The sequence below is a fragment of the Schistocerca serialis genome, chromosome 4 (genome assembly GCF_023864345.2).
Source record: "Schistocerca serialis cubense isolate TAMUIC-IGC-003099 chromosome 4, iqSchSeri2.2, whole genome shotgun sequence".
Taxonomy (NCBI): Eukaryota; Metazoa; Arthropoda; class Insecta; order Orthoptera; family Acrididae; genus Schistocerca; species Schistocerca serialis.
Window position 1 is genome coordinate 24,839,308 of NC_064641.1, and position 27,506 is coordinate 24,866,813.

The following is a 27,506-nucleotide window of genomic DNA, read 5'->3' on the forward strand; positions in this document are numbered from 1 at the left end:
TGGTGGTGGAGATGGAGGTGGGGGAACACCGGGAGGTGTTGGTGGCAATAATAAAGGCTCAATGTTTCAGGTACAGTAGTGATTATTAAACATAGTGTATGCTGCTTCCTAGGACTCATATGCTTGTGCTGTTTATAAATGGATGCATGGATCTCGTGGCTGCATTCTCAATATTTGTATTAATTGAAAGAGTTGTTGCTACTGTAAACAAATTTCCAGCGTTTATAGCACGCTCAGCATAAGCAATCACAATTGGTGTACATTTCACATATTTCTCAGTGATTTTAGCATTCTATTCAATCTTCTCAGTTTCATAGCTTGGCGCAATTTAATCCTTATAATGCACATAAAAATATATGTTTAAATGAAATGAGAGAATGGACACAGTAAGAGATGTACTCATATTTAGGCATGCATTTGTCGATAATGTCATTTTACTATCTTGCACCTCAGTACCAATGTTATATTTTTGTCCACTGTATGAAAATTCTGATTCTTTCAAATTTCAGATACAAAATTCCTTACTAAAGATTCATTTGTATATAATTCCTGAGAGAGGTATATGAAAACACTCAAAGTGCTGCAGCAGATTATAGAAATGAAGGAAAATAGTGTCAGATTAAGAGAATTGTGTGAACTGTGATGCGTTTAACTACTTGCTTTTATCCTGATGACTTCACTATTTCATAATAAAAACCACTAAAATGTTGCAGCATGTCACAGAGAAATCTAATGATTCCCCTCAACCTTTTTTAATTTACTCTTTAAGAAGGAAATTTCATGATTAGAGGAGAAGTAATGTTTTGATATGTATACTTTTTCTTTGGACATTTCCAAAAGAACAGACACCATTTTCATTCAGTGTGTGTCCTGGAATTTGAAAGCACTTTTCCCTGTCCAAATTCTAACACTTATTGACACTGTAGTGGTGGTCCCAGAACAAATGAAGAACAGAGACCTCATCTGTAATCTAATACACATAAGAGAGCACACTTCCTTTAATAACTTGACTCTGGTTGAGGCAGCTCTGCAACTAGATGTTTTATGCAGGTAACACCCCACAGGAGTCTTTACAGTGTTATAAATATCAGGTATAGCAATATTGTTTTAATTATCATCTCACAAAAATCAAGCTCCAACCATGAAACTTGGTGGTGGTGTCAGTCCTTCTTTGCGTATTCACCCTTCAATGTGACATTTTTTCTGGACAATGGATAATTTGGTTTCAGAAACATGCATTTGGGCTGTTCAAGAAGCATTCTACTTCAGAAATAACTGTTTCGTCATTCTGGAAATACTCACTGTACAAAGGTTTCTGAGAAAAGAGAAAGAAGTCATTGGGTGCCACTACAGGAGATTTGATAGCCCAAAGAAGCAACATGTTTGACTGTGTCCTCTGCGGAATGAGCTGGGACAGTGTCAGGAAGCAAAGCATCCCCTTCAGCAGCTTCCTGCAATGCTTTGTCTTGATGGTCTCACATAACATCGGCAAAAGATTTTGGTAGTATGCTCCTCTGATGATTGGCCGTTACATGCAACGTATATTAGTATTGCACCACTGTAGTCTCAAAAATCACTCGGTATCACCTTGCCTGATTATTGTTGGAACTTCACCTTTTTCAGTGATGATGAATCCACAAGTTTCCTCTACTTGCTTTGCTCCCTTGTCTCTAGGTGATAGTGATACACCCAGCACTCCTCCATGGTGATACAGTGGCTAAAGAAGTCATGTGGATTAGCCTGACAGAGATGCAACATTTTGGCTGTTGCCTCAGTTCTAATGCATGAAAGTGTCTGAGCAATCACAAAACCCAGTGGGGGGATGACGTTTGTCGTTGTGATCGACACTGATTTTCAGTTTTTCCACTATTGCCTCAATTGTGAAATGCCTGTCTTCAAGTGCTGGGGGCTCCCCTTCTCTTGTAATTCCTTGTACCGCACAGAGAGATGATCTGTCACTTCATTTTAAGTCATTCAGATCACACTGGAAGTGTTCATTTCACATAACCATCTTCTCAGCATGTATTTTTGCAGTGTTGTTTTCCTTCAAGTGTAGAAATATAATTATGACACTATACTACACTTTACCAATAGTCTGCACAATTTTGTTTTGGATTTTTACCAGCCGGTTACTATCCTGAGGCACGGGGTTTTCATTGTCTACCAGAATGGCAAACATGTACCTGCAAACAAATAATGAATTAAAACAGTTAAAGAAATCAGGACTTCAGCTGCCTACGGGCTCTGAAATAAATCGATGGTGAGGGTTGAAAATTTGTGCCAGACTGGGACTTGAACCTGGATACTACTCTTCTCTAGAACAGTTGCCTGAACTACATTGGCCATCAGGGCACACTTCCTGACTGACTCAAATTCTCAACTTGTCATGCACAAGCAGCACCCCATCCATTATCCCCACTGCTCGTAACATTCATTGAGTCCCACAGGGACTTGTAATATATGGTGCATCCACATTGAAAGTACCCAGAGCCGTCCTTGATCAAATGTATACATAGATATGTGATGTCTGTTGTGTTGGGCATGTCCGCCAACAGTGTCATGTGTGAAAGAATAGGTACCAGTATGTTTTGTTATTCCACTGTAGCCACTTGTTTTGGATAAATCAACTGCATTTTTTTTTTATTGCAATAAAATTTTGTAGTGTCATTTTCATGGTGTGGAGAGATTTCCATTTCTAACCTTTGTAGCTAGAGCGCCTCTTGACAAGTTGAGGCCATCATATAACTTGCTTCAATAGTTGATAAAGGTACTATGGCTTGTTCCTTGCTGCTGCAGAAAATAACAGCTCCTTGTGATTTAAACAGGAAATCGGTGAGTGACTTCCTGTCCTCTTTGTCTCCTGTCCAGTCTGGATCACCATATTCTGCAACATTTTGGTTTTTTTCCACAGAACATCTTTAGTCCCATTCAAGTGTCATGTGATTCTTTTAGCTGCCTGTCATTGAGGCATGCCTGGATCATTGTTTAAGGAACTGAAAATTCCAATTGCATATGCGAGTTCAGGTCTGGTTCCTAACTGTGCCTACATTGTACTGTGTATAACTTATTCATATGGAATATTTCTCGTGGCTTTGCTCTCTCCATCTGTCTTAGGGCTCATATCTTGTGTAAGTACTTGACTGTTGTCCTAAGGTATCGACACTGGATTGCGATCTTCCATGTTGCATTTATTTAATATTTGTTCTATTAATTTAATACTGAGCCTCATCTGTTTATAATAGTCCGCTTTGGTGATCTATTGTTATTCTGATGACCAACCAATTTGACTCTTTTCCTAGCTCTTTCAATTTAAATTTATCTTTGAGTTTCTTTTTGAAGTTCTGCTGTTGTGGATTATTACTGAAAATTACCACGTTGTCAAAAGAAATTGCATTGGTTAACGGTATTTCCATTATCCTTCTGATAATCACTTGGATCAGCTGTACTTTCCGTAAAATTCAAGTTTAAGAGTGCTTCATTCAGCTTAATATTCCAGTTGTGATTGTCTTGTTTCAGTCCATAAATAGCTTTCTTAAGCCTCATGAGACATTTGTCTGCAACAGTACTAGTATGAAAATAAATCTCTGAGATTTTGGCGCAAATTTCCTCTTTCAAATCGCCTTGTAGAAGTGCTTTAATAATGACTAAGTGCTCTGTATCTACATCATATTTAGTAGCTAAGCCACACACATACTACATGCCATTATTTATGTGGATAATTCACGAATCCATGTAACTGGTGACCCCATTTAAGAGTTTCCCATATCTTTCGGTGAATGGCATAAGTAGCAAGCAGCAGAGATACGCACAGAGTAATGTGCCATGACAGCAAGCTATTCCATGCCATTTGTAATGAAATTAGCAGGCTCCAGAATGAAGTGAAGGCTTTGGAGCTTGACATTCTGATAAATATCGACATGAAATCTGTCCAGGACAATGAAAACCATGTTAATTCAACTACACATATACATTGCAACATGGTGGATACTCTCGGTGGGTCAAATGACAGTGTTAAGCAAGACTGAAAGTATTTGCAGGCTCAGGGAAAACATCCTCTGTCACAGCTTAACAGTCAGCTCAGCAGATTTGTCAATTTTTTGTTACATGTTTGGTATCAATAACTTCTGACTCAAGAGTGGATGACATTGGTGCTTTATGAGGAGATATCACCCAACAGAGAAATGCAGGCCACAGATAGTGTCTGTGTAACAGTAGAGTCAGTCCAACAGTTACAGTGGTATTACCAGACCTGCCAAATGAAATCGACCTTGGTCAGCTAATCTCAACTGAAGAAAAACTCCGGACTTTGCAGTCATCACATTGTGATGCCCATCGAGCGTTTCACATGAGATCAGGGGCTTAAGAGCCACAGTGGAGGTGCAGATAATGCAGTTGCACATGCAGCAGCGATGACAAGGTGTCAGTAATCAAGACCAAGGTGAGTTCAAACCAGCAGCACTACCATGTGAAATGCGACACCAGCAGAAAGACTTGCATGAAGTATGCTGGTATCAGAAACATTTCAGCCTAGATACCGCAAAATGTACATCACCATGCTCTTACTTAAAGGGCCAAGGTGTCTGCGGTCACAGTGCGATGTCAACATGCCATCAGCAACACCCACCCCCTTTACACATATTCAGTCATGTCGAAAATACTGTATGTATCAGACAAACATATCAGCAAAACTTTCCTGGCAGAAACCAGCTCCATTATCAGTTTGCTGCCTGTCAGCCATGCACTGCATAACAAACAGGATATTCAGCCACAATTTAAGGCAGTTAATAACTATTCAGTCAACACTTACGGACAAAAAGTGTTCACCTTCAATGTCAGTTTCTCCACTCATTTTAGGTGGTCTTTCATGATCACTGATATCTCGGAACTTATATTAGACACTAATTCCCTAGCCTATTTTGCATTAGCAGTTGAATTACACGAAGCACAGTTGTTAAGCTTAATGGACAACAGTACAGTGTCAGAGACTAAAGGACATCTGACTTAAGGGGTACTACAGAGAATTTATAACACATTCCCCTGGAAAGAACATAGCACAGCTGAAATGCATAAGCCTTCGGAACACCACACAAGAGAGTTAGCAAATGTGTCGCAAGAGTAGGTCCACCACAATGAAATCAAACTCAACACAGTACATTACATCTGTACAATACCAGCACAATCAGTCTCTCTGTGCACATCCAGAATTGCACCTGAAAGAAGACAGTCTTTGACAAAATGTTAGGGTCAGTAGTTGTTTGCCAGACAGCTCATGGTCTTTGCCCCTCACCTAGTTAGCAAGAAAGATGGCTTGTGAAGGTCATGTGGAGATTACCAGACCTTAAATGTGAGAACAATCCCGGTCATGTAGCTGGTGCCTAAAATACAAGACTTCAAATGTGCATTGGCCCACATGAAGGTTCTTAGCTTTCTTGACTGTAAAACAGCATATCATCAGATACCAGTAGCCAGTAGTGATGTTCCAAAGAAGGCAGTGATTATACCATTCAGTTTATTCAAATTTTTGTTCATGCCTTTTTGCCTAAAGAATGCCACTCAGAAAGGGCAACATTTCATTAATGACATACTTCAAGGACTTCCATGCAAGTGCATGAACAACATCTGTGATGAGTATGCAGACGGTTTTTTTGACTATGGGGTAGTGTTAAATGAAAACAAATGGATCACAGGGAAGACTCGGGTCACTTTCCTGGGCCATACTGTTTCAGCTGATAGTGCCTGCCCGTTTGCAGAAAAAGTTATGGTACTACAATCTCTCATAAATCCAGGAAATTACCAGCAAGTCGATGTTTCTTGGAAATGGTAAATTTTTGCTGAGGTCATCTTCCAGCAACAGCGGAGGTGTAGACACCACTCATAGAAGCTCTTGCAGGAGACAGTGCCATGGGACACAGGGGAGGGGCTGTGTGGCAGTGATACCTTTCTGTCCACTTGTGCATTGTAAGACTAGCACATTGTACATCTCTGACATCTTCACTGCTCTATTAGGAGTCTGTGTGTCAGTTTTTAGTTTTATTTATTCTCATCAACATGTAACTTTTTTACCTCCTTTTTGTGATATCTGTGTGTTTTATTCCTCTCTCTCTCTCTCTCTCTCTCTCTTACATAATTTGTTTGACATTCTTTGTTTCACCATTTTTCTTTTTCAAATAACTTTTACATTGTTATATGCTGAGAAACAGACCACTGTCATTGTCTGTAACAGTAGGTCTCATTTCATTGTCAGCTCTTATTTTTTTGTTTAATAGGTATTCCTCACTCACTAATCTAAAAGAAAATTCTTCTACTTTTCTTATTTCCATTCATTATCTTTAGTACACACATAAGGTTTTATTTTGATTATATTTTAGATGGATTTTCTTCTGGTTGTTTCTTTTTTTACTACTATAATTATTTATCAAGTTCATTTATAACATCTTCTATAAATCCTTGGAAAATATATTGCACTAGGGAATCAGGCAATGGTTTGCTATTGCTACATATGTTTGATAGCTGGGTATCCCTGGGAATTGTCATGACACAAATTTTTATTCCTCATTGTGACTTTGCTATACAGATGTTAGAGCCTTTTTCCTAGTAGTATAGAATATAGATTTAGTGTTTGGGATACTGTGTGGTAAGTTAGTGAAATAGCACTTACAAATGACCACGGTTAAAACACACTAATTGTAAATCAATTCCAACATATTTAAATGTCCGACTTTGAGCTGCTTTTGTTGTTGTGAAAGCAAAATTTTGATTTGTTTAAATTGAATGGATAACTCAGTTGGAATCACTGATATAAGGGGTTAGAGAGAGACCTCTCTAGCTGCTGGATCTGTGAGGACAGTAGCTTCAATGACTTTAATTTGTGTGGTTTTTGTCTGCAAACAGGTAGCATTACGAAGTTTCAAATGATTCCAAGTGTACAGTTGTAGTCTAATCATAAGGCATAAACCACAGATTCAACTTTACTAACAAACAGGTTTCCTGTCAAAAGGAAAAAACAAAACAGTGCATTGTTGTACACAATTTTTGTTTAAAATTATATATGTGGAGAAACATTATGCATGGGAGAAAAAATTTGCCTAATGGTTAAAGTGCTCTGCTTTAACAGTTAAAATTGACTGTAAGAAAGAAAATGAAACTGCACATTCTCACAGCATAGCATTTTCTTTTTTGCAGTTGCTTCTATTAGGAAACCCGTACATTGTTGTTTTAGAAAAGTACAGCTTATGTCTGTCCAAATGTTTATTGGAATATTGTGTAAATATTTGGAGTAAATCTGTCAGGAATTTTTTGAGATTTTTGGAGACAGCATTTTCCTTTTCCCCCTTAGACTCAAGAATGGTTGAGCATTCCTACAGACATATTGTGAGTAAGATTTCAGAACAACCTTTTCACTAAACATACCATCTGTCATTCCATCAGCCAGCTAATAAAGTAATGACTAACTTCACTGACAAAGATTTTCTGTGCCGTAAAGTGCCTGACTGTACAAATCACTAACTCCAACATTCATTCATCCATTCTTCTTAGTTCAAAGTTCCCATCAAGGAGGCTAACCTTCACATATGTGGAACAAATCAAGATATACTCTCTCATATGTTGTTGGAATTTGTCAGGAGATATTTTTCAGTAACACAGAATACACACTTATTGGAGGAAGGTCAACTGATTATGCAGACTACAGAAGTTGACATTTTAGGGAGAGCACTGGTTATTATGGGAGTAGTGTGAACAGGTATTGTTCTGCTGGAAGATCACATATTTGTGACAGTGTGAAAACATCACACAATGAACTGGACAAATGATTTTTATGTATACTACACACTAAAGTGTTCCCCTAACAAGCACCAGAGTTGTGTACTTCTTGTAGCCTGTAGCCCCCATTCAATGATACCCAAAGTTATATGTAAAAGACTTCACATCTACTATTTGATGCTTCCTTAGTACTCCTTCAGATGCAAAATGTTTCAGGCAAGGTTCAGGCATATTTCCTGGAATGTGTCGCACTTCACTGAATGTTGTAGGAACATAAGCAGCCGAAGTCAAATCTTTTGTTTTACATATTAACCAAACAGCTATGACACCATGAAATGGCCCCTGTTTACCTAGAGTTGTTTCTGTATGTCACTACCTGGTAAACTCTGCCAGCTGCCCCCTCCTGCTTGGTGGCAAACTCTAAGTCGGTCATCTGATGCAAAAGCTGAGTCTGTTAGAGTGATATGGTGGAGAGGAAGCTAAGATAGTAGCGTTGTTGCTTGTGGTCCTAATTGAGACTTAGGGCGCAAAATTGGTCCTGCTGTGTGTTGCAGTTGCCATGAGATCAGCAGTAAATCATTGTCTGATGTGAGTGTCCAGGCATGCATTTTTACACTACCACTGTCTGGATCCTAACCAATATGCATGTGCATCTTCCTTGGACAACTGGAGCCAGTGTTGATTCACAGCTGACACCTGATACCCAACAAGTTGGGCAGTTCTTCACAGGAACCATTCAGCTCTCTGTAACCTCACAATCCATTTTCAATAAAATTCAGTTGATTATGGATTTTGCTTCTCAGTATGGTCTTGGCATATGTACAATGTTTCCTAAACTAGTGTGCTTAAAACATTTCACCCTTTCAGAAATCATATACAGTTATTATTAGCTCCACATTATCTTTCTCAATACATAGTAACTATTCTATCCACAGAATAATACTATAAGTTACTGCATTAACTGCCCTGCTCAGTGATCTGTTCAGTTATGGTATTTATACATCATGTCTGTACATGTGTACATTGTTTTTATTATTCCACTGGTGTATTGAATGCACTGAGTGAATATTTAAGTAAACGGTTAAATAAAGAACAATATGCTGTGAGTAGGTCATTCAAATATTAGCCAGCCATAATTGTTTTGAAATGCTATTAGCCTCCTTATTTTCTAGTGAAATATATTCCTGGCTCACAGAGAGTGTGTGTGTGTGTGTGTGTGTGTGTGTGTGTGTGTGTGTGTGTGTGTTTGTTTTTACAGCCATTATATTTGATAATAGCATGCCAAACAAACAAATCTTGGTGGCACTCATAACTGTATAACCATTTTCCTCTGTGTGGATACAAATTACTGAAATGTTATAATTAATCGATCATAACAAACTTTTGTCCATTTTATGTGAATCCAGTTCAGCAATTCAGTTGATATGTTTGCTGTTTATTAATACACAAGACTTTACTACTATGATACTGTGGTAGATGAATATCCAAAAAGAATCTTACATTTCATTTTTTTTTTTTTTTTTTCACTTGAAAGATTCCTTAAAAATTATGGGAAGGGTTCTCAGTCTTTTGCAACGGCATACATGAATAAAAGTTCTTGGTTTTCAAGCCGCGTCAGTTCAAATAAAATCCTTGAGCTTTCTATGACCATCTCCACCATCGTCATCAGGAGTTCACTGACTTCCTGGGCTGCTACGGTTTCTCACTTATATAGGCATGATGACATCATCAGCAGCCAATTGAATAGACCCAATGTGGCACGCACACGTAAGTCGACCCGGGCAGCTAGCGGAGCTATTGCCCGCGGCAGCACCATTGCCGTCAGGTGGCGCCAGGGGCAGGTGCCATGTTTGAAACTTCCACTCCCTTGTTGCACACTGTCTTTGCTTTCTTTCAATGTCCAATGCCCGCCCCTATACCCTGCTGAGTGTTTACCCCCGGTCTCTGTTGAAATTATTGTTGTTTAAACGAATTTCAGCTGCTTCGTTTATAACGGAGTCTCAGTATGTAGAGGCATAAGCCAACACTTTTGTATTTTTGAACTGTATTTTATGTCTGTTTTCTAGGCAATGCTCTGCTATGACCGACTTGTCAAGCTCCCTTTGTTTTATGTGGCACTTGTGCTAAGTACAATGCTCTGCAACTGTGTGGATTGCTTGTCCAACATACATGCTGCCACATTCACAGGGTACACCATACATGCCAGAACTCGAAGAACAATGTCGTCTTTAACAGGGCACAACATATCTTGTATCTTGGGGGCGGGCTGGAACACTGGTCTCAGCCCATGTTTCTGGAGCAGATGTCCTAACTTACTGCTAGTTGCTCTGCAGTATGGCAGATTAAAATGGTTCAAATGACTGTGAGCACTATGGGACCTAAAATCTGAGGTAATCAGTCCCCTAGAACTTAAAACTACTTAAACCTAACTAACCTAAGGACATCACACACATCCATGCCCCAGGCAGGATTCAAACCTGCAACCGTAGCGCTTGCGTGGTGCCGGACTGAAGCACCTAGAACTGCTCAACCACAGCGGCCAGCAGTATGGCAGGAATGCAGTCCATTTGGCCTCTTCTACTGATTCACCAGGCATCTTTCATTGGCGGCCCTTGAAAGCGTTTGCAATGTCTCTTTTTGATGTATCCATTTTCCCTGAAAACACGTTTTAAGTTCTGTAGTTCAGACTGTAGGCGGTCTACATCTACATTTACATTTAGATCCATATTCTGCAAGCCACCTGACAGTGTGTGTCGGAGGTAATCTTGGCTCTATGAACCAATGTATTCAAGACAGCTTTCTTGTGTTCATGGTGGTGGAAACTATTGGTGTTCAAGTACCGATCAGTGTGTTGGTTTCCTGTACACTGAATGACCAAACTGGCTCCCTGTCTTCCACTCAACCAAAACATCCAAGAATGGTACCTTGCCGTGCTTCTCCATCTCAACAGTAAATTTAATATTGGGATGGACACCGTTCATGTGATCGACGAACTGCTGTAGCGTATCTTCACCATGAGGCCATATCAGGAAGGTGTTACAATGTATTGTAGAAAGCAAGAGGGCCATAATGTCGCAGTTTGTAGATCCTGCTCCTCAAAGTGCTCCAGCAGTCACAAATTTCTTCATGGAGCACTTTGAGGAGCAGGCTCTGCAAACTGCGACATTACGGCTGTCTTGCTTTCTACGGTACGTTGATGGCACCTTCATGACATGTCCTCATGATGAAGATACACTACAGCAGATCGTTGATCACATGTATGGTGTCCATCCCAACGTTAAATTTACTGTCAAGATCGAGAAGAATGGCAACCCACCATTCTTGGATGTTTTGGTTGAGCAGAAGGCAGGAGGCCGGCTTGGTCATTCATTGTACCAGAAACCCAAACACACTGATCGGCTTGAATGCCTATAGTTTCCACCACCCTGTACACAAGGCAGCGGTCCTGAACATGTTGGCTCATAGAGCCAAGATTATCTCTGACGACAACCTCCTACAGTCTGAATCGCAGAACTTAAATGTGTTTTTGGGGAAAACAGATACAGCAAAAGAGACATTGCAAATGTTTTCAAGGGCCGCCGACGAAAGACACCTGTTAAATCAGTAAAAGAGGCCAAACGGACTGCATTCCTGCCATGCTGTGGAGCAACTAGCAGTAAGTTAGGGCATCTGCTGCAGAAACATGGGCTAAGACCAATGTTCTGGCCCGCCCCCAAGATACAAGATATGTTGCGCCCTGTTAAAGACGACATCGCTCTAGAGTGTCCGGCGTGTATGGTGTACCCTGTGAATGTGGCAGCATGTATATTGGACAAACAATTTGCATGGTTGCGGAGCATTGTACTGAGCACAAGCGCCATATAAAACAGAGGGAGCTTGACAGATGCACAACATAGGAGTGGCAGTTTCAAACATGGCACCTGCCCCTGACACCACCTGACGTCACCGGTGCTGCCAAGGGCAATAGTTCCGCTAGCTGCCCGGGTCGGCTTATGCACACTCGCCACATTGGGTCTCTCCGATTGGCTGCTGATGATGTCATCATGCCTATATAAGTGAAAAACCGTAGCCGCCCTGGCAGTTAGTGAACTCCTGATGATGATGGCAGAGATGGTCATCAAAAACTCGATGATTTTATTTCAGCTGATGCGGCTTGAAAACTGAGAATGTTTTATTCAGATTATGGGAACTTCATTGGTTTACAATTAAGGTGCAATCACAAGCTCATGCAAATGCTATAGTCATGTGCATACATACATTTCAAGGTCTATGAAGTATATAAAACAATTGCAGTAAATAAATTAAGTGAATTTTGTTGTTAAATAGAATAATATGTCTTTACTATATCTTAGTTTTGTTGTTTTATAAAATGGGAAACATTATTTTCTATTGTATATTATATGATAATTAATGCCTAAGAATATTCTGTGTAAAAATTATTACTGTTCTCAAATGAGATACACATACACAATTGCAGATATTCTAGTCTGACACTTAATCTTGAAGATAACTATGAATGAAATGGGAGAAGTAAGGAGAAAGATACTGTGAAGATTGTGTGCTTCTTGTTAGGCTTCTAAATGGGTAAAGTCTCCAACCTCTCTGTTCAGTATCATTCCTATTTTTTAATTCTCTCAATCCCTTTTTTTCCTGATTTCAGCCAACACTGTTACCCTATGTGTATCCTCACTTTTTCTCTTTTGTTTTTGGATATTCTACCACATGTTTTCGTACTACTAGCTTACTTCTGTTACATTATGCTGTGTAGAAAGGCAAGTGGGTTGGGGATGGAATAGATGATGTGATTGTCAGGGGTGAGTGGAAGTCAGAATTATGAAGAAAATGTCTGTTTTTATTGCAGTTTAGGGTTTACATTGCGACCCTCCAGTATGTATGTACTTAATGCCCTATGCCAGTCACATAGACAAAAGTGGTTGGTGACCAAAAGTTAAAATGTATTAGAAAGAACCTGTGGTATTACAGAGGAAAAAGCTGAATACTAGAAAGAGTCTGAGGCAGACGCAAAAGCTAGAGTACAGGTGAGCCAGAGGCAGACAGACTAAATCAGTCTGCCCTGTATCAGATGTTATATACAAAAGAGCATAATGCAGGCAGGCAGATGTGATCTCTCTCCCACACCTCCTGTTTGGCGATTCCAAGAATGCTTGTCTTTGTTGTGACTTGGTATGGGCTCTGTACTGCCCTTGGACTTTTGTCTATCATTTCAGCTTTCAAGTAATGACGTTTGTACTGGACTAGAAAGACTAGGTACTGAATGTAAAATCTTAACGAGATAGAAGGATAGTAAAAACTGTTACTTTGTAGGGGTCCATGTTGCAGCCAACAACTAGAGTTGTGCACTATATCAGTTCAATGTATAGCTACGGATGTCATGTATTGTGGTTTCCCTCGTTTATTGCTACAGTTTCTTTTACCAATGGTCTTCCCTCCCCTTCTGCATGCCATTTCCTTCTCTTTAGTGAATCTTCTCCTGTAGTAACAGTCTACTGTGCAACACCCACTTACATTTGTTGCTTCCAGAAAATGGAAACACAAATATTACCATTATCATAAATCTAAAACTAGTTGTTTTAACTAACAGACCAGTGCTTGGTTAGTACATTGCCTACTTTTAATGTCAACTTTTTTTTAAGATAACTTTTTCTTATTTTATTCATATGAAATACAGTCAGTTTTCTGAGTGAATAAAGAAGATAAATTTTCATTACTGTATCTGCTGTATTTATTTGTTACTGATTTGCTTACTTGTTGTCCTGTGTTGGCAGGCTTACCATTGTTAAAAATAATGGTTCTGGATGTATATTACTTCTGAAGGAAATACATTGTTACGATGGTACGAATGAATACCGCAATTTCATGTTTATTGGCTCTTGCTTTGTTATGTTTGACTCAAGCATAAGCTTTCTTTTTTTTTTTTTTTTTTTTTTTTTTGTAAAAATATTCTAATTTTGTCTAAATCAACTATTTATTAATGTGACTGTTGAGATGTGTCTCTATTTTCTCTGTTCGTTTCTGCCTTGACACTGTTGGCTGGAAATGCATGTTGGAATATCAATTAGCTGCAGTGTTAATGTATAGGTGTTGTAGTAGTTGTTGCTATGCCTCACAGAGAGAGAAGTACCCACGTAAGATGAAGGACTTGGCCAAGCAAAAGCTGCAGGGCGGACTCATGCAGAGTCCGCAACAGGTGAGTCTTCGACAGCAGCTGCTGTGTTTGTACGTGTCTGTGTGCGCACGTGCATTTGATATAGCCTTTACTAGAGTAGAGTAGTGCTGGTAGGAATCTGCCTTATCTAGGATAGTTATTCTTCTGCTGCTGTGCTTTTCTGCCACTAGGCACGTTTGCATTCCAGTGTTGCTTTTTATTGCTGCAAAATAGTGCTGGGAGCTACAATGCAATTGTACATTTATGAAAAACTTGCAAATAAGAGTATCTGTTGAATATGAATTAATAACCATTGAAAGAAAACTGTTCACCTCATATAGTCAAGTCAAATAAATTAATGAATAAGCACCAGGAGAACAGTTTGTGGACTCTTTTAAATAATCAATATGTATAAGGCAATCAGTGCATGATGCAGGTAACAGAAATTAAAACTACAGAAACTGAGATCTTTTCTGTGTGATGTATTTTACGGTCTGTTTTCTGTGGTGTGTGTTGGTAGTCTGTCTCTTGCAGTGCTCTGTATTTAATAATGTAAAAATGTATGGCATGGATATTTCTATGACATTATCAATGCATGAAAAGGCGGAGAGCAAAAAAACATTTCTGAGTGGAAAATTGCACACATTATCAGTGTCTTCCATTTTGCAATATGCAGTATGCTAAAAACAGTTAGGTGCTTTCTACATTTCTACCTCAGTTCCTTCTTTCCTTCCTTCATCAGAATGAAATGCTGAGATGGGTGATGAGTGTCATTCCAAGATTCATAAATGAAGTGACATTTCATTATTTTGCGTAACAGATGACAGATGCAGGAGTCATCCAGTTCAACTAAAAACTGTAGGTCCTACACATAATAAAAGCTATCATTTTCTGTTATATTATGAAAGTAATTTTAATAGGATTTTAACCCTTCACCTTTAAATCATAGTTCACTTGTTTTTGCTTGGAATTGCCTGAGAGACTTCAAACTGAAGTGCCTAACTGTATGAATAAGAAAAGAAAGAAGAAGCAGATTAGTGTTAAAAGTCATAACAACAGTGAGATGGAGCACAATTCAGAGTAGATTTGGAAGGGAAAAGAAATCAGTCATTTCCAGAATCAGTCTTGTCAATTCAAAAGAACCATTCTAGCATTTGCCTTAAGTGATTTGAGAATAACTGGAAAATCTTAAGTGTGTTGGGTGGATGGAATAATATTTTCTCCTGCTGTGTAGTTTAAGTTTGTTTATACTTTTTCTCATTTATTGCTGGTTACATACAATCGATGTCAGTCAACCTGTGCAGTTGTCAACAACAAAAACATATTTCAGTTTGGCATATTTTAACAAAAGTTGTCCATGTATGCATATATAGACTGTAAATTAATCCTTATTACAGACTGAGCACATGGAAAAAGATAAAACTAATAGTCTTATAAGGTAATATCTGGAAGATCATGGATGATGTGCAACATGCAAAGAGGTATGTCACTTGTATCATTGTGTTGGGTAAATGACAGTCTATATCGTATGATGAAGCGTGATGTAGGTGTCAGTCATGTTATCTCAGAATCTTGTGTCTGTCAAATGTGGCAGCCTTGGAAGTTCATCATAATGTGATAATGTGTAGACATGGAGAGCTTCCCAAAGCTGCCTCCTCCATTGCATACCATTTTCACTACAACGACACATCTGAGAAAAACTGTTTGGTTTCCTCTTAGTAGAGCAGACTAATAGCATAAGTGTATAATCAGTTATTTTATGTGGGACTGTTACATAAAAATTCATAGCCCACCAGTCTTAAAGTTGTCTCAGCTGAAGTCAGTAACTTCAGTTCCATTTTAAACATCCTTCACAAACCACAGCTGCACTCACTTTACTATGGATACTGTCAACTTTCCAAAAGAAGTCAGTACCACATATGATATTTTTATCAGTCTATTCGTATCCTTTATTTTATATTTCGCTTCAGGTTTACATCTATATCAGTACTCCGCAAACTGCCTTACAGGCTGTAACTTAATGTGTCAGCACACTATGGCTGTTCTCGTAGTTGCTCATATTTTTGCCTCTGTGCCTATGCTCGTGAGGCATGTTACATTGTGTGGGAGAGGGTATTTCTGGTGCTACTATCATTTCCACCATTCCCTGTTCTGTTTGCGAGTGTTGGTTGAAAAGAATGAATGTCAGTAAGCCTCCATAGGATCCCTGATTTTCTTATTGTAATCATCTTGCTAGAAGTGTGGACGGGAATAAGACCTTGTTTGACTGTTGTTCAAATATAAGCATTCAAAATCTCAGTGGCAAACTTCTCTGTGATGGACAACACTTCTCTAATAGTGTCTTCCATCAAAGTTTGTTGAGCATCTCTGTTATGCTCTTGCACTTAGAAAATTCTGCTGTAATGAAATCCAAAACCCTTCATCAGTTCTTCTATTAATAGAATCTGATAAGGGTCCCAGACTGATGAATGTCTCACATATGCATTTCCTAAAACTAGTATTATGTGATCATTCCACATTAGATCACTCTGAACAGTTACTTCTAGGTATTACACTTATCAATGAGTAGAGCAATTTTTTTCTCAGTAGTGTAAGCAAACAGCAATGGATTTATTCTACCATTTATAAAGAACATATTACTTTAATTTGTGTTCAGGGTCAACAGCCAGGCATCAATTTTCAAGCCTGTGCAGATCTTACTGTGTTTCAATTCAGTCTTCTTGCCCTCAAGGCTACCTTTACAGCTATTAAATTCCTCCATTTAAAAATGAAATGTTGAGTTCTACCTATGACAAAGTCATGAATCAAATCACAAATCTGATCCATTACTTGGTAAGCCCATACTTTGCTCACTAAATAATAGTGCAGAACTGGACTCTGGAGCAGCAGACATTATTGTTGAGTTGTTAGAATCTTAAGTCACCAGATATTCTTCGTGGAATCTGAATGCAGATAACCTCTAAGAAAGTATAACATTATTGAGTTAACCTAAATTCAACAAATGATGACTGTGTCAGTGGTCATTCAATATACCACAGGAAATTATGGAAGAATTGATAAAATGTGACTGGTATATGTAAAAGGTGCCATACTTATTTCCACATTATTTAATGTAATTGGGCAGCAGTTGTCATTTCGCAGACAAAGGAGATCGTGAGGCACCAAGCACACCATGAGTATGTGGTCTTTCAAAGAGTATCTGATACGCAAATAAAAACTGAAGATGGTTTCAGATATATTTTCATAGCCAAATCATGATTTTGCTTTTGGGGGCTTGTTACTTGTCAGAATTTACATTTATGTGCAGATAATCATCTCCGAAATAAAACAATTACAGAATGATCTAGGAAGTTATTGCTCCTTAATTTTGTCACAAGTAGTGGTTTGAGAAAACAAGCAACTTCCATTATTACAAAGTACCTGGTTATGGCCTGTTTATTTGTATGATTGGAGGTAGATATGTAGAATTACAGGCAAGATCTTGTTCAAATATCATGAGCTAAATTTATCATTATCTGAATACAAATCATAGCCACTTCAAGCACATGATTTAATCATTTCCCTAATCAGATGCATAGAGTATACTTCAAATGTTACTTCGTCTTTGCTAACCCAAACTTACGAAGAAATCCCACATCAGTGCAAAGTATGACATCCTGTGTCTCTAACATGGTGATTATATGAACAAGATAGCCTGTATTTACATTTTTGTGCTAGTTTTGTGTTAAATTTTCTAATTTTTGTCATTGATTTATTTTTTCATCCTAAAGTGAAATTCTTTAACTCCCATTATGAAGAAGAACCTCCAGGAATGTCGATGGGGTCAATCTCTGTTTTAATTGCCCATTGCAGGCAACTTCTGTGGAAAGTATATGAACAACAAATTATGATTGGTGCTAATCTAATGATACTATGAATTACTTTTTATATTTTTATGTATATTAGAGGGAAAAGCCATTGCTCCTCCTCCTATGCTACTGGTCCACTGTTTTTATTTAATACTTCTAAACAAAGCATTCATGCAACTTTACATAAAATACTACCAGTTGTCTGCTGTCAAAGCCAAAACATGTTTAATATAAACCTTATGGTTCTGTGTAATTTACACTGCAGAGTACAAATATTTTCATAAATTGTAGAATATGTGACTACTGAATTTTTTTCACTAATCAAGGTATGAAATCCATTATGAACCCCAGACAAGGATGAATAGCCTATGTTGGAATCATCTTTACTTAAAGTATTGAGGTTGTGACCTGCACAGTCAAGCCTAGTTTATCTGTTGCTAGTTACCAACTAACCATAAATACCATTAGCACAATTATGTATTGATACATAAGTGTAAGAATCTCTAGGTCTCTTTGGAGGCTTTGTAATATATTCAGTTATCAGCTTTGCACAATATTCTTGCTGCTTACTTCCACTGAATAAATATTTTTTGATGTTAGGTGCATTGCTCAGAAGATTGTCTTGAAACAATATTGAGCGAAAGTTTGATAGCTATGTCATCTGCAGGTTATTACAATGAGAGAGCTTTCTAAGTGCAAAGCAGACAGAATTGAGCTTTTTGTTTAACTTATTCATGTGCTTGTACCATCTCATTTATTATTCATCTGGATGCCTAGGAACTTCATACATGGAGCTCCATCCAGTATGTACTCTTTGATCTCTACTTCTAGTACTCATATCTTTAAGTCCGTTTGACTGGTTTGGAATTGCAGACTATGAGTCATTGTAATAATAAATGTTAAGCTGTTTGCTGTGAACTGGTTGTAAACCTGTTCCATTATTCTCTTACCTGTGTCTGTTTCGGATGAGCTTGGGGCCTTTCATCAGTATACTAATGCAACCACAAATGTCACGGTTTTAGGAAGTGTCCTGTAATTTCTGAGTTAAAAGATTTATTTAGGACAAAAACAGGAGTGTCCAAAGTGCCAGGCATTGTTACTTGAAATTGGAAATAGCTTTGCTTCATAGATTGCAGTGAACATTACATTTGTGGATAATAACGCCCTACTGCCAATCATCACTGAAGATGGAAGTTCTTTCTTTTACCCTCTGACATATTTGTCAAATAGTTGTTACAACAAGTTCATGTACCAGACTGTGATAACAATTCTGTAATACAAAAAATAAAAAAAAACTGGCTGTAATTTTGTCCTCACTTTTAGTCAAAAAGTATATATTGTTCATTGTTCTAACGAATAATATTTTTGTACTGGATTGTTCATTTGATAATAATTCTGTAGCTCATCCCTCTGAACAGGCAACTAATTCCTTATTGTGATCTACTCAGATGTCTGCTACATCCGTTAAACCATAGAATGAATACCATCATTAACAAAGGTCAGCACTCGCTGAACAGACAGTAGACAGGCACTTAGAAATGGATGAGTATTAGCAGCATTCGAAAACAGATGGAAAAAATATAGGAGGAAGGAGGAGGACTGCAATAATAAATAATATACAGTATGGGGTTTCAGGATGGCAGGTACCCACAATACAAAATAGATGGAGAAGTCACTATGGGGGATAAATTTTTCTGAGGGAATTTCACAAACTGCCAAATGAGAAAAGCATTTAAATGTTTACTGACATGTGGAAGAGCATAATTATGCAAATGGACAAGATATAAGAAAAGAAAGTTGTGTGTTTATCTACCTGGAGGATGACTTTGTGCAAAAGCTAGGACAATTCCTGCCTGTTGTTCACTGCCTTGACTGTTCACTGAGAATGTAGGTAATTTTCCTAGAGGGGTGATAGCAAAATTCATTGCAGCTGGTTTCATTGTCATCTTGCCAGAAATTAAAAGCTGGTATGGACTATATATATATTTTTTAAACTGCTCAGTAATTACTGATAAAAGGTAAGTATTAGATCCTTTATACATTTTATCTTTGCAAGAAATAAAAATCTGCCATTAAATCAGCACTAAAAATTCCACAATTTTATTTAATTACACACTAACAATAGATTGCAAATATTAAATTTTCTGCTAAATTGCATTGTATTCACTACATCTATTGGGGGAAAAAAATTGGCTGCCAGTGTCACTTTGTGCTAACTATTCTGTAGGATTCAAATCAACTGCAGCCTTCAGCCTCTTTAATTTATTTGACTATTATTAAATATTTCAGGTAAATGTCACCTTATAATTAACAAATTGTCAGAATATGCATGGCATCCAGGATACTACATACATATAATAGAGGGAAACATTCCACGTGGGAAAAATATATCTAAAAACAAAGATACTGTAACTTACCAAATGAAAGCATCAGTATGTTGATAGAGACAATAACAAACACAAATAAAGTTGTGTGTGTGTTTGTGTTTGTTATTGTCTCTATCAACATACCAATGCTTTCGTTTGGTAAGTTACAGCATCTTTGTTTCTAGATAGACTATCCGCTGCTCGTGGTCTCGCGGTAGCGTTCTCGCTTCCCGAGCACGGGGTCCTGGGTTCGATTCCTGGTGGGGTCAGGAATTTTTCCTGCCTCGAGATGACTGGGTGTTGTTGTGTCATCTTCATCATCATCATTCATCTCCATTACGGTTGGAGGAAGGCAATGGCAAACCACCTCCACTATGACCTCGCCTAGTACGGCGGTGTGGGTCTCCCGCATCGTTCCCCTACACTCTGTCACAGAGTATGGGACTTCATCATCATCATATACATAGATAGATAGTTGGAATCACTATAAATTCATTCATATATACTATGCTTTTGCGGAAAGATATTCCAGATATGATTTGTTGTGAGACAGGCATTTAGTAATTTTCTTTCCTCTCTTACTATTTACGGTAAAAGATTCTATTATCAGTTGTCTTTGGTATTTGTCTGTGTAAAATTCCAGGTGTTTTACTTTGTGCTTTGAGGAAATATGAGTGATTTTCCTTTTTTCTATGTTGAATTCTAAATTTTAGAGTTGCTTCTCAATACATTCTTAAAAGCAACCTGGTTCATGGTGCACGGTTCCAGATGCAGGTTGCCTATATAATGGCTTCCAGGGGCAACAAAAATTTGTTTTTCAGTGTTTCGTATATTACTGACCAAATTTAAAAATTTAAAATGCTGTAATAATCAACTCATTAATAGGTATAACTTTATGTTCAAGGTTCAAGACAAGCAATACAGTTAGAAACCACACTAAATCATAAAAAGAGCTGCACCCAGAAGGACAAGGTGGATTGTGACCATTGTTGGCACACAAGTGGATGTACCAAACATATGAAATGATTACATATTTAACTTTGAAGGATCAATATTTATTATGCTAATGGCAACAAAATGTACATGTTAGTACAGGTCCCTACGTTGTGAATTCAAGTGTCCAGGCATTATGGCATAGAGTTGAGTTGTGCAGATCTTGGATGTAGTCCTGCAATGCTCCATCCCATGCTGCTTGCACCAGAGCACGTATTTCTCACAGGTTGGTCAGAGGAGCTAAGTCCTGCCGGCATGTTCATGGCATCCCACACATTCTCGAGTGGGGTGAGATCAGGCAATGTGGCTTACCATGGTAAAGCACCCACAGCTGGTGGAAAGCAACAGTGTGAGGGTTAGCATTGTCCTGTTGAAATAGGGCATGGCCATGGGTGTTGGCAAATGACAGACCCACCAACTGCATGAACTCTTCACATAGCATGGAGCTATCGTGGAATCAGTTAGGAAGACTAATAGTGAATGGGCACCATAGGATATCACTCCTCATACCATCACAATGGGCTGGCAGGACATGTGATGGGTAACTGCAAACTGCTATTCGTGATGCTCTCCGCTGTGCTTCCAGACACAGATCCGGTGGTTGCCACGTCCAAGGCAGAAATGGGACTCATCACTAAATATGACCCACTGCCAGCCTCGAGGGTACCATGGCCATCGTTGCTGAAACCAACAGAGTCGGGTACGGCACTGTGTGGGTAAAAGAGGCAGGCATTGTGAAGGTCGATGTGTAGCAAGACCTGTGTCATGCAACCACCTACCAATGGCACTAGCACTCCGGGGATGTTGCAGAGGAGGACACCTGCTGAATGGTTCCTGTCATTGCCAGCAGATCTTTGAACGCATGGTGGACAATCCATCATCCTCCCTCCTTGCAGCACAAGTCGAATGTCCAAATCCTCCATCTTGTGTTTGTGTTCCTTCTTGTAACCATTGCCACCAACAGTTGGCAGTGGTGGTACCTGTACAACCAGTGTGGTGCACAGTGCGACGATGGTATCACACAGCCTTTTGTAGTCCTTTGATGCATACCCTCTTGAACTTGTCTAGTGGAATACTCCACTGCCAGGTGTGTTGCCTGAGCATAATACACATTCAGGTGACTCTCTAGTGATGCTACCTGCTGTTGTGCTGGCGAGCATGGCTGTTTGGGGCCCTTTTTATGTCAATAACAACAACAACATCAACATCCTGGCCCCCTGATGACCATAGATGTTAAGTCCCATAGTGCTCAGAGCCAACATCCTGGCCCCACCCGTGCTCCCTGAGTATGCAGCCGACCATGCAGAACTAATCACTGGCATAGCTGATGGCGTGCAACATACCCACCCAGTTTGCAGTGGATCAGTTGGGTCCTTTTTGGTTCAGTTCTTTTTATGATGATCAGTATATGTACATTCGGGAAGTAATGTGACTCACAGTGCACGAATTAGTCAGATTATATTCATCCAGTAGTAAAGAATGACAGGACTTAGGAAATTCTAACAAACTTTAAACATAATTTCAAACATTTTCTAAGCTTTTACTCGCTTACAAGCTTAGTGTCAAACATTTAACACTTTACCTCATTTCTAAAGTAATCAGATATTTGAAGTTGTTTTATATACTGGAGCACAATTCCTTAAGGAATCAGGGCTTGGGGCTTTACTGGTTTGATATGCAGAGCAGAAATGGATTTGCAGTATTGTTTAGTATCATGTTACAGTTATTACTCCACAGACTCACAGCACATTTATTTGTTTTACATTCATAAATTGTAGCTGTTGTAAGTCTTACTTGAAGCCCAACAAAATTTATGAAACACAAATACAGTTCTGTAACAACAGATTAAAATAGTTTATTACTTCATGAAACTAAGCAATAATAGTTCCTGATTGAAATTAATATAAGCCTTAATTCCATATAGAAATTAATATGCAAAAGTTCATGACTGAAATTGATAAAAGTCCAGGGGCTACTACCACAATTCAATATTCATGTGTGTTAGCATAGTGATGGTGGAAACCACACATTCATCATCACTTAAAGTTCTGTACAGTGACAGTCTAAGTCAGTCCAGCTAAATAGCGGTGGCAGTCATAGTTCACTTGTAGACGTGACATCAGCAGGCAAATGGAAGGTTCCAGAATGAGATTTCCACTCTGCAGTGGAGTGTGCGCTGATATGAGACTTCCTGGCAGATTAAAACTGTGTGCCAGACCGAGACTCGAATACAGGACCTATGCCTTTTGCGGGCAAGTGCTCTACCAACTGAGCTACCCAACCACGACTCACACCCAGTCCTCACAGCTTCTGTAAAGTTTGGAAGGTAGAAGACGAGGTACTGGCAGAAGTAAAGCTGTGAGGATGGGGCGTGAGTCGTGCTTTGGTAGCTCAGTTGGTAGAGCACTTGCCCGCGAAAGGCAAAGGTCCCGAGTTCGAGTGTCGGTCCAGCACACAGTTTTAGTCTGCCAGGAAGTTTCAAATGGAAGGCTCATTGGAAGCTGACTCATTCTCATTGCTATTGTCTATGAAAATTCATTTGAACGGCCAGTGATAAAAGTAGCTTTCACACTGCAGGCACCCTCACCAGATGCAGGCAATGTTACACATATCGATATTTCTGTATCTTCCATTTGCACATCCAGCAGCATTACTAAACCACTCCTCACTGATTTGGCACATAGGCCCAATAGTAGCCTGATCAGTGCATGGGAGGACAACTCAGTGGTAGTGGCCAGAAACTGGATGAAGTCTTGATGGAAGGCTCCTGAGAAATGTCTGCAGCCACTGACGGTGATGGTGCAGTACTCGGAGTGTCTTGCATAGACACAGAGGCTTCTGGGAGGAAGTGGGTCCTGTGGAATGCAGAGGGTCTGATGATTCAACCATTGGTGAAGGTGGATTGGCAACAATGGGTTACTACTCAGCTCACTGGAACGGAGGACCAAGCGGCCATCCTGTGTCACCTGAGAGTGGAGAGAGATACAACATACTGGCAATGGTGGATTCTGTGACAAGGGAGCCCGCTGATCAGAACACCACAAGCAGAATTGGTTGCAGTACCAATGCAGCATTCCATGTGTTGCAGCCACCGCCACTGCTGCGACCACCACCACCACCACCACCACCACCACCACCACCACCTGCCAACTATATAGTTTCACCATGAATCCCTGAATCCATCCAGGATTTTGGCCAAATGGGCATGCCTACTGCCATGCATTCACATGCAATAGTGTGACCATGTTTGCTTTGTGTTCTGGAGGTGGAAACGAGAGATCCAGAAGCACCCTGTAAGGGTTCCCATGAAGGAGTTTGGCTGGGCTTTGACCATTCATGCGCGTGGAACTGTCAGAAAGTAGGAAGGTGTCTGGTGCTGAAGTTGATTTAACAGACCCTAAGGATTTTAATATTTGCACTTTTAAAGTGTGAAGAATCAGTTCTGCCAGCCCATTTGAGGCTGGATGAAAAGATGGTGCCATAAGATTTTTAATTCCACTGTGGGCGCAGAACCTTTCGAAATTAGTTGCTGTGAACTGGGGACCATTGTTGGTCACTAGCAACTGAGATGCATCCTCTATTGCAAAGATCCACTCAAAGACTCCCATTGAGTCCAGCATTGTTGGCTACTGCAGATAGCCAATATATGGAAGTGAGAGAGAGAGTTGACAATGATTAACCACATGGATCTGAGGTAAGGGTCCACAAAGTCAATGTGAACTTGGTCCCACAGTTGTTTGGCACTGGCCTTGAGACTAATGACTGAGCTTTGGCACCCGGCAGACAGCATAGTGCTGTACCAGTTCTGCAACATTGTTGTCCATACAAGGCCAGTAGACAATATGGCATGCCAGTTGCTTCATCATGTAAATCCCCCAGTGGTATTGGCGCAGGTGTTGGTGCACCTGACCATACCTGGAAGGTGGCACCCTAACTCAGCACTATTCGTTGTCTTCTGTAAGGACCACCATACCTTGCTGATTCTGAAGTTGGTGCAGCCTATGTAAAACCAGTGAAGCCAGGTGTTTCTGCATTTGCCAAAGTGGCAGGCCAACATGACTGGACATACTGCAGGACTTGAAGAAGCAGGTCATGTCTAGACACTGTAGGAACATCTAGGAATTTATAAGGAATGCTTCATTTGGCTATCTAACTGAAAATAAACAATTTCCCGGCAGTCTGATTCAGGCTACTGCGATAGTGAATGGTGTATTGAAAATCTGTCAGGGGACCCCCTGATGAAGGTGATGTGCTGTACACTCTGCAAACTTTGCCTGAAGTCCAAAAAGGGACAAATTAAATTCAGTTTATGGTCAGTTATAAGATGAAATCTGTGACCACACAACCCAAATGTGAAATTTATGGACACCAGAAATGATGGCCATTTCTTCTTTTTTGATCAGTGAATAATGTTCATTATCTGGAGTAAGTGTCTTTGATATAAACAAGATTGCCTCTCTGTACCACCCCCTAAGTTAGAGAACTGCCCTGATTCTATCTGGGGATTCATCTGTTACCATCACCAATGCCAAGTAGGTTTGGCACATTAGAAGGCAGGTTACTGATTGGGGCCCAGTTTTAACTTCTCTCCCTCCATCCTCTCTTTCTGTCCAACTTTTCCTCCCTCTTCTCTGTTTTCCATCAACTTCCCATCCCCCCCCCCTCTCTCTCTCTCTCTCTCTCTCTCTCTCTGTCTCTCTCTCTCTCTCTCTCTCTCTCTCTCTCTCTCTCTCTCTCTCTCTCTCTGTCTCTGTCTCTCTCTCTGTACATCTCCTTGTCCCTCCTCTCTGTCTGTCCATCAACTCCTCCTCCCCCCCCCCCCCCAATCAGTTTCATCCTTTCACCTCTATCTGTCCATATCCTCCTTCACCCTCCTCATTATCCATCTCTTCCTCTTCCTCTTTCTCTGCTCAACCATGTCCACTCATATGTATGTCCCCTGGAACACATTCTGATACTGCCCATACAACACACCTGCCATGCAGGGCAGCCTAGATGTCATGGATTCTAACCTTCCTCACCCCCATCCCTATGGGAGATACCTGGTTGTTAGTCTCACAGTACTTCCCAGATCGTAGGTAGTAGATGTACCAAATTTGGCTGAAAATGATCCAGTGGTTTAGAAGATGTGGAAAAAATGCACGCGCGTGCGCGCGCGCGCGCCCACACACACACACACACACACACACACACACACACACACACACACACACACACACACACAAATTTTTTTTATGAATGTAGTTGATTTTGTGTCCCCTGAACTTTTCTGTCCTGTACTCTTCTCTAAATTCTATCTTGATATGTGATGTAGATTTTTCTTTTTCACCTATAACTATCTCTGTGCTGGCAGAATGCAGATAGTTTAAGAATGAAGGTAACATCTTACCTAATGGTGGAAGCAGTGAGTCATTGACTGGCACACCAGAAAATAATAAAAACTTCAAAAGTTAGCAAAATTTCATTCTTTTTTGAGTGTTGCTCCTATTTGGTGAATTGTTAGTTTCACTCATAAATTATTTCTTTTCTGTCATACTTACTTATATGAATAATGACCTGGTCAGTGGCCAAATTATTTAGTTATACAACTTCAATCTGGACAGCTAACTCCTCCATCTCCATGACTTCATACTCTGCCACCATGCCATTTACTCCATGTAGATATCTTTTGCACATTAAATTGCCCTAAAGTTTTTCCTCTCGATGTACAGGGTGATTCAAAAAGAATACCACAACTTTAAAAATGTGTATTTAATGAAAGAAACATAATATAACCTTCTGTTATACATCATTACAAAGAGTATTTAAAAAGGTTTTTTTTTTTTTCACTCAAAAACAAGTTCAGAGATGTTCAATATGGCCCCCTCCAGACACTTGAGCAATATCAACCCGATACTCCAACTCGTTCCACACTCTCTGTAGCATATCAGGCGTAACAGTTTGGATAGCTGCTGTTATTTCTCGTTTCAAATCATCAATGGTGGCTGGGAGAGGTGGCCGAAACACCATATCCTTAACATACACCCATAAGAAAAAATCGCAGGGGGTAAGATCAGGGCTTCTTGGAGGCCAGTGATGAAGTGCTCTGTCACGGGCTGCCTGGCGGCCGATCCATCGCCTCGGGTAGTTGACGTTCAGGTAGTTACGGACAGATAAGTGCCAATGTGGTGGCGCTCCATCCTGCTGAAATATGAATTGTTGTGCTTCTTGTTTGAGCTGAGGGAACAGCCAATTCTCTAACATCTCCAGATACTGTAGTCCAGTTACAGTAGCACCTTCGAAGAAAAAGGGACCAAAAACTTTATTGGCTGAAATGGCACAGAAAACGTTCACCTTAGGCGAGTCACGTTCATACATTTAACACCATACTTC

General features: G+C 39.6%; 1 protein-coding gene across 1 annotated transcript in view; it reads left to right on the plus strand.

Annotated features, from left to right (window-relative positions):
• Window positions 1–27,506, plus strand: part of LOC126475356 (proton channel OtopLc) — a 763,792-nt gene that overhangs the window by 611,745 nt on the left and 124,541 nt on the right. Inside the window, exon 6 of the mRNA XM_050103169.1 lies at window positions 18–70. Coding sequence (XP_049959126.1) covers window positions 18–70 — 53 coding nt within the window. The remainder of the gene's footprint in view (window positions 1–17; window positions 71–27,506) is intronic.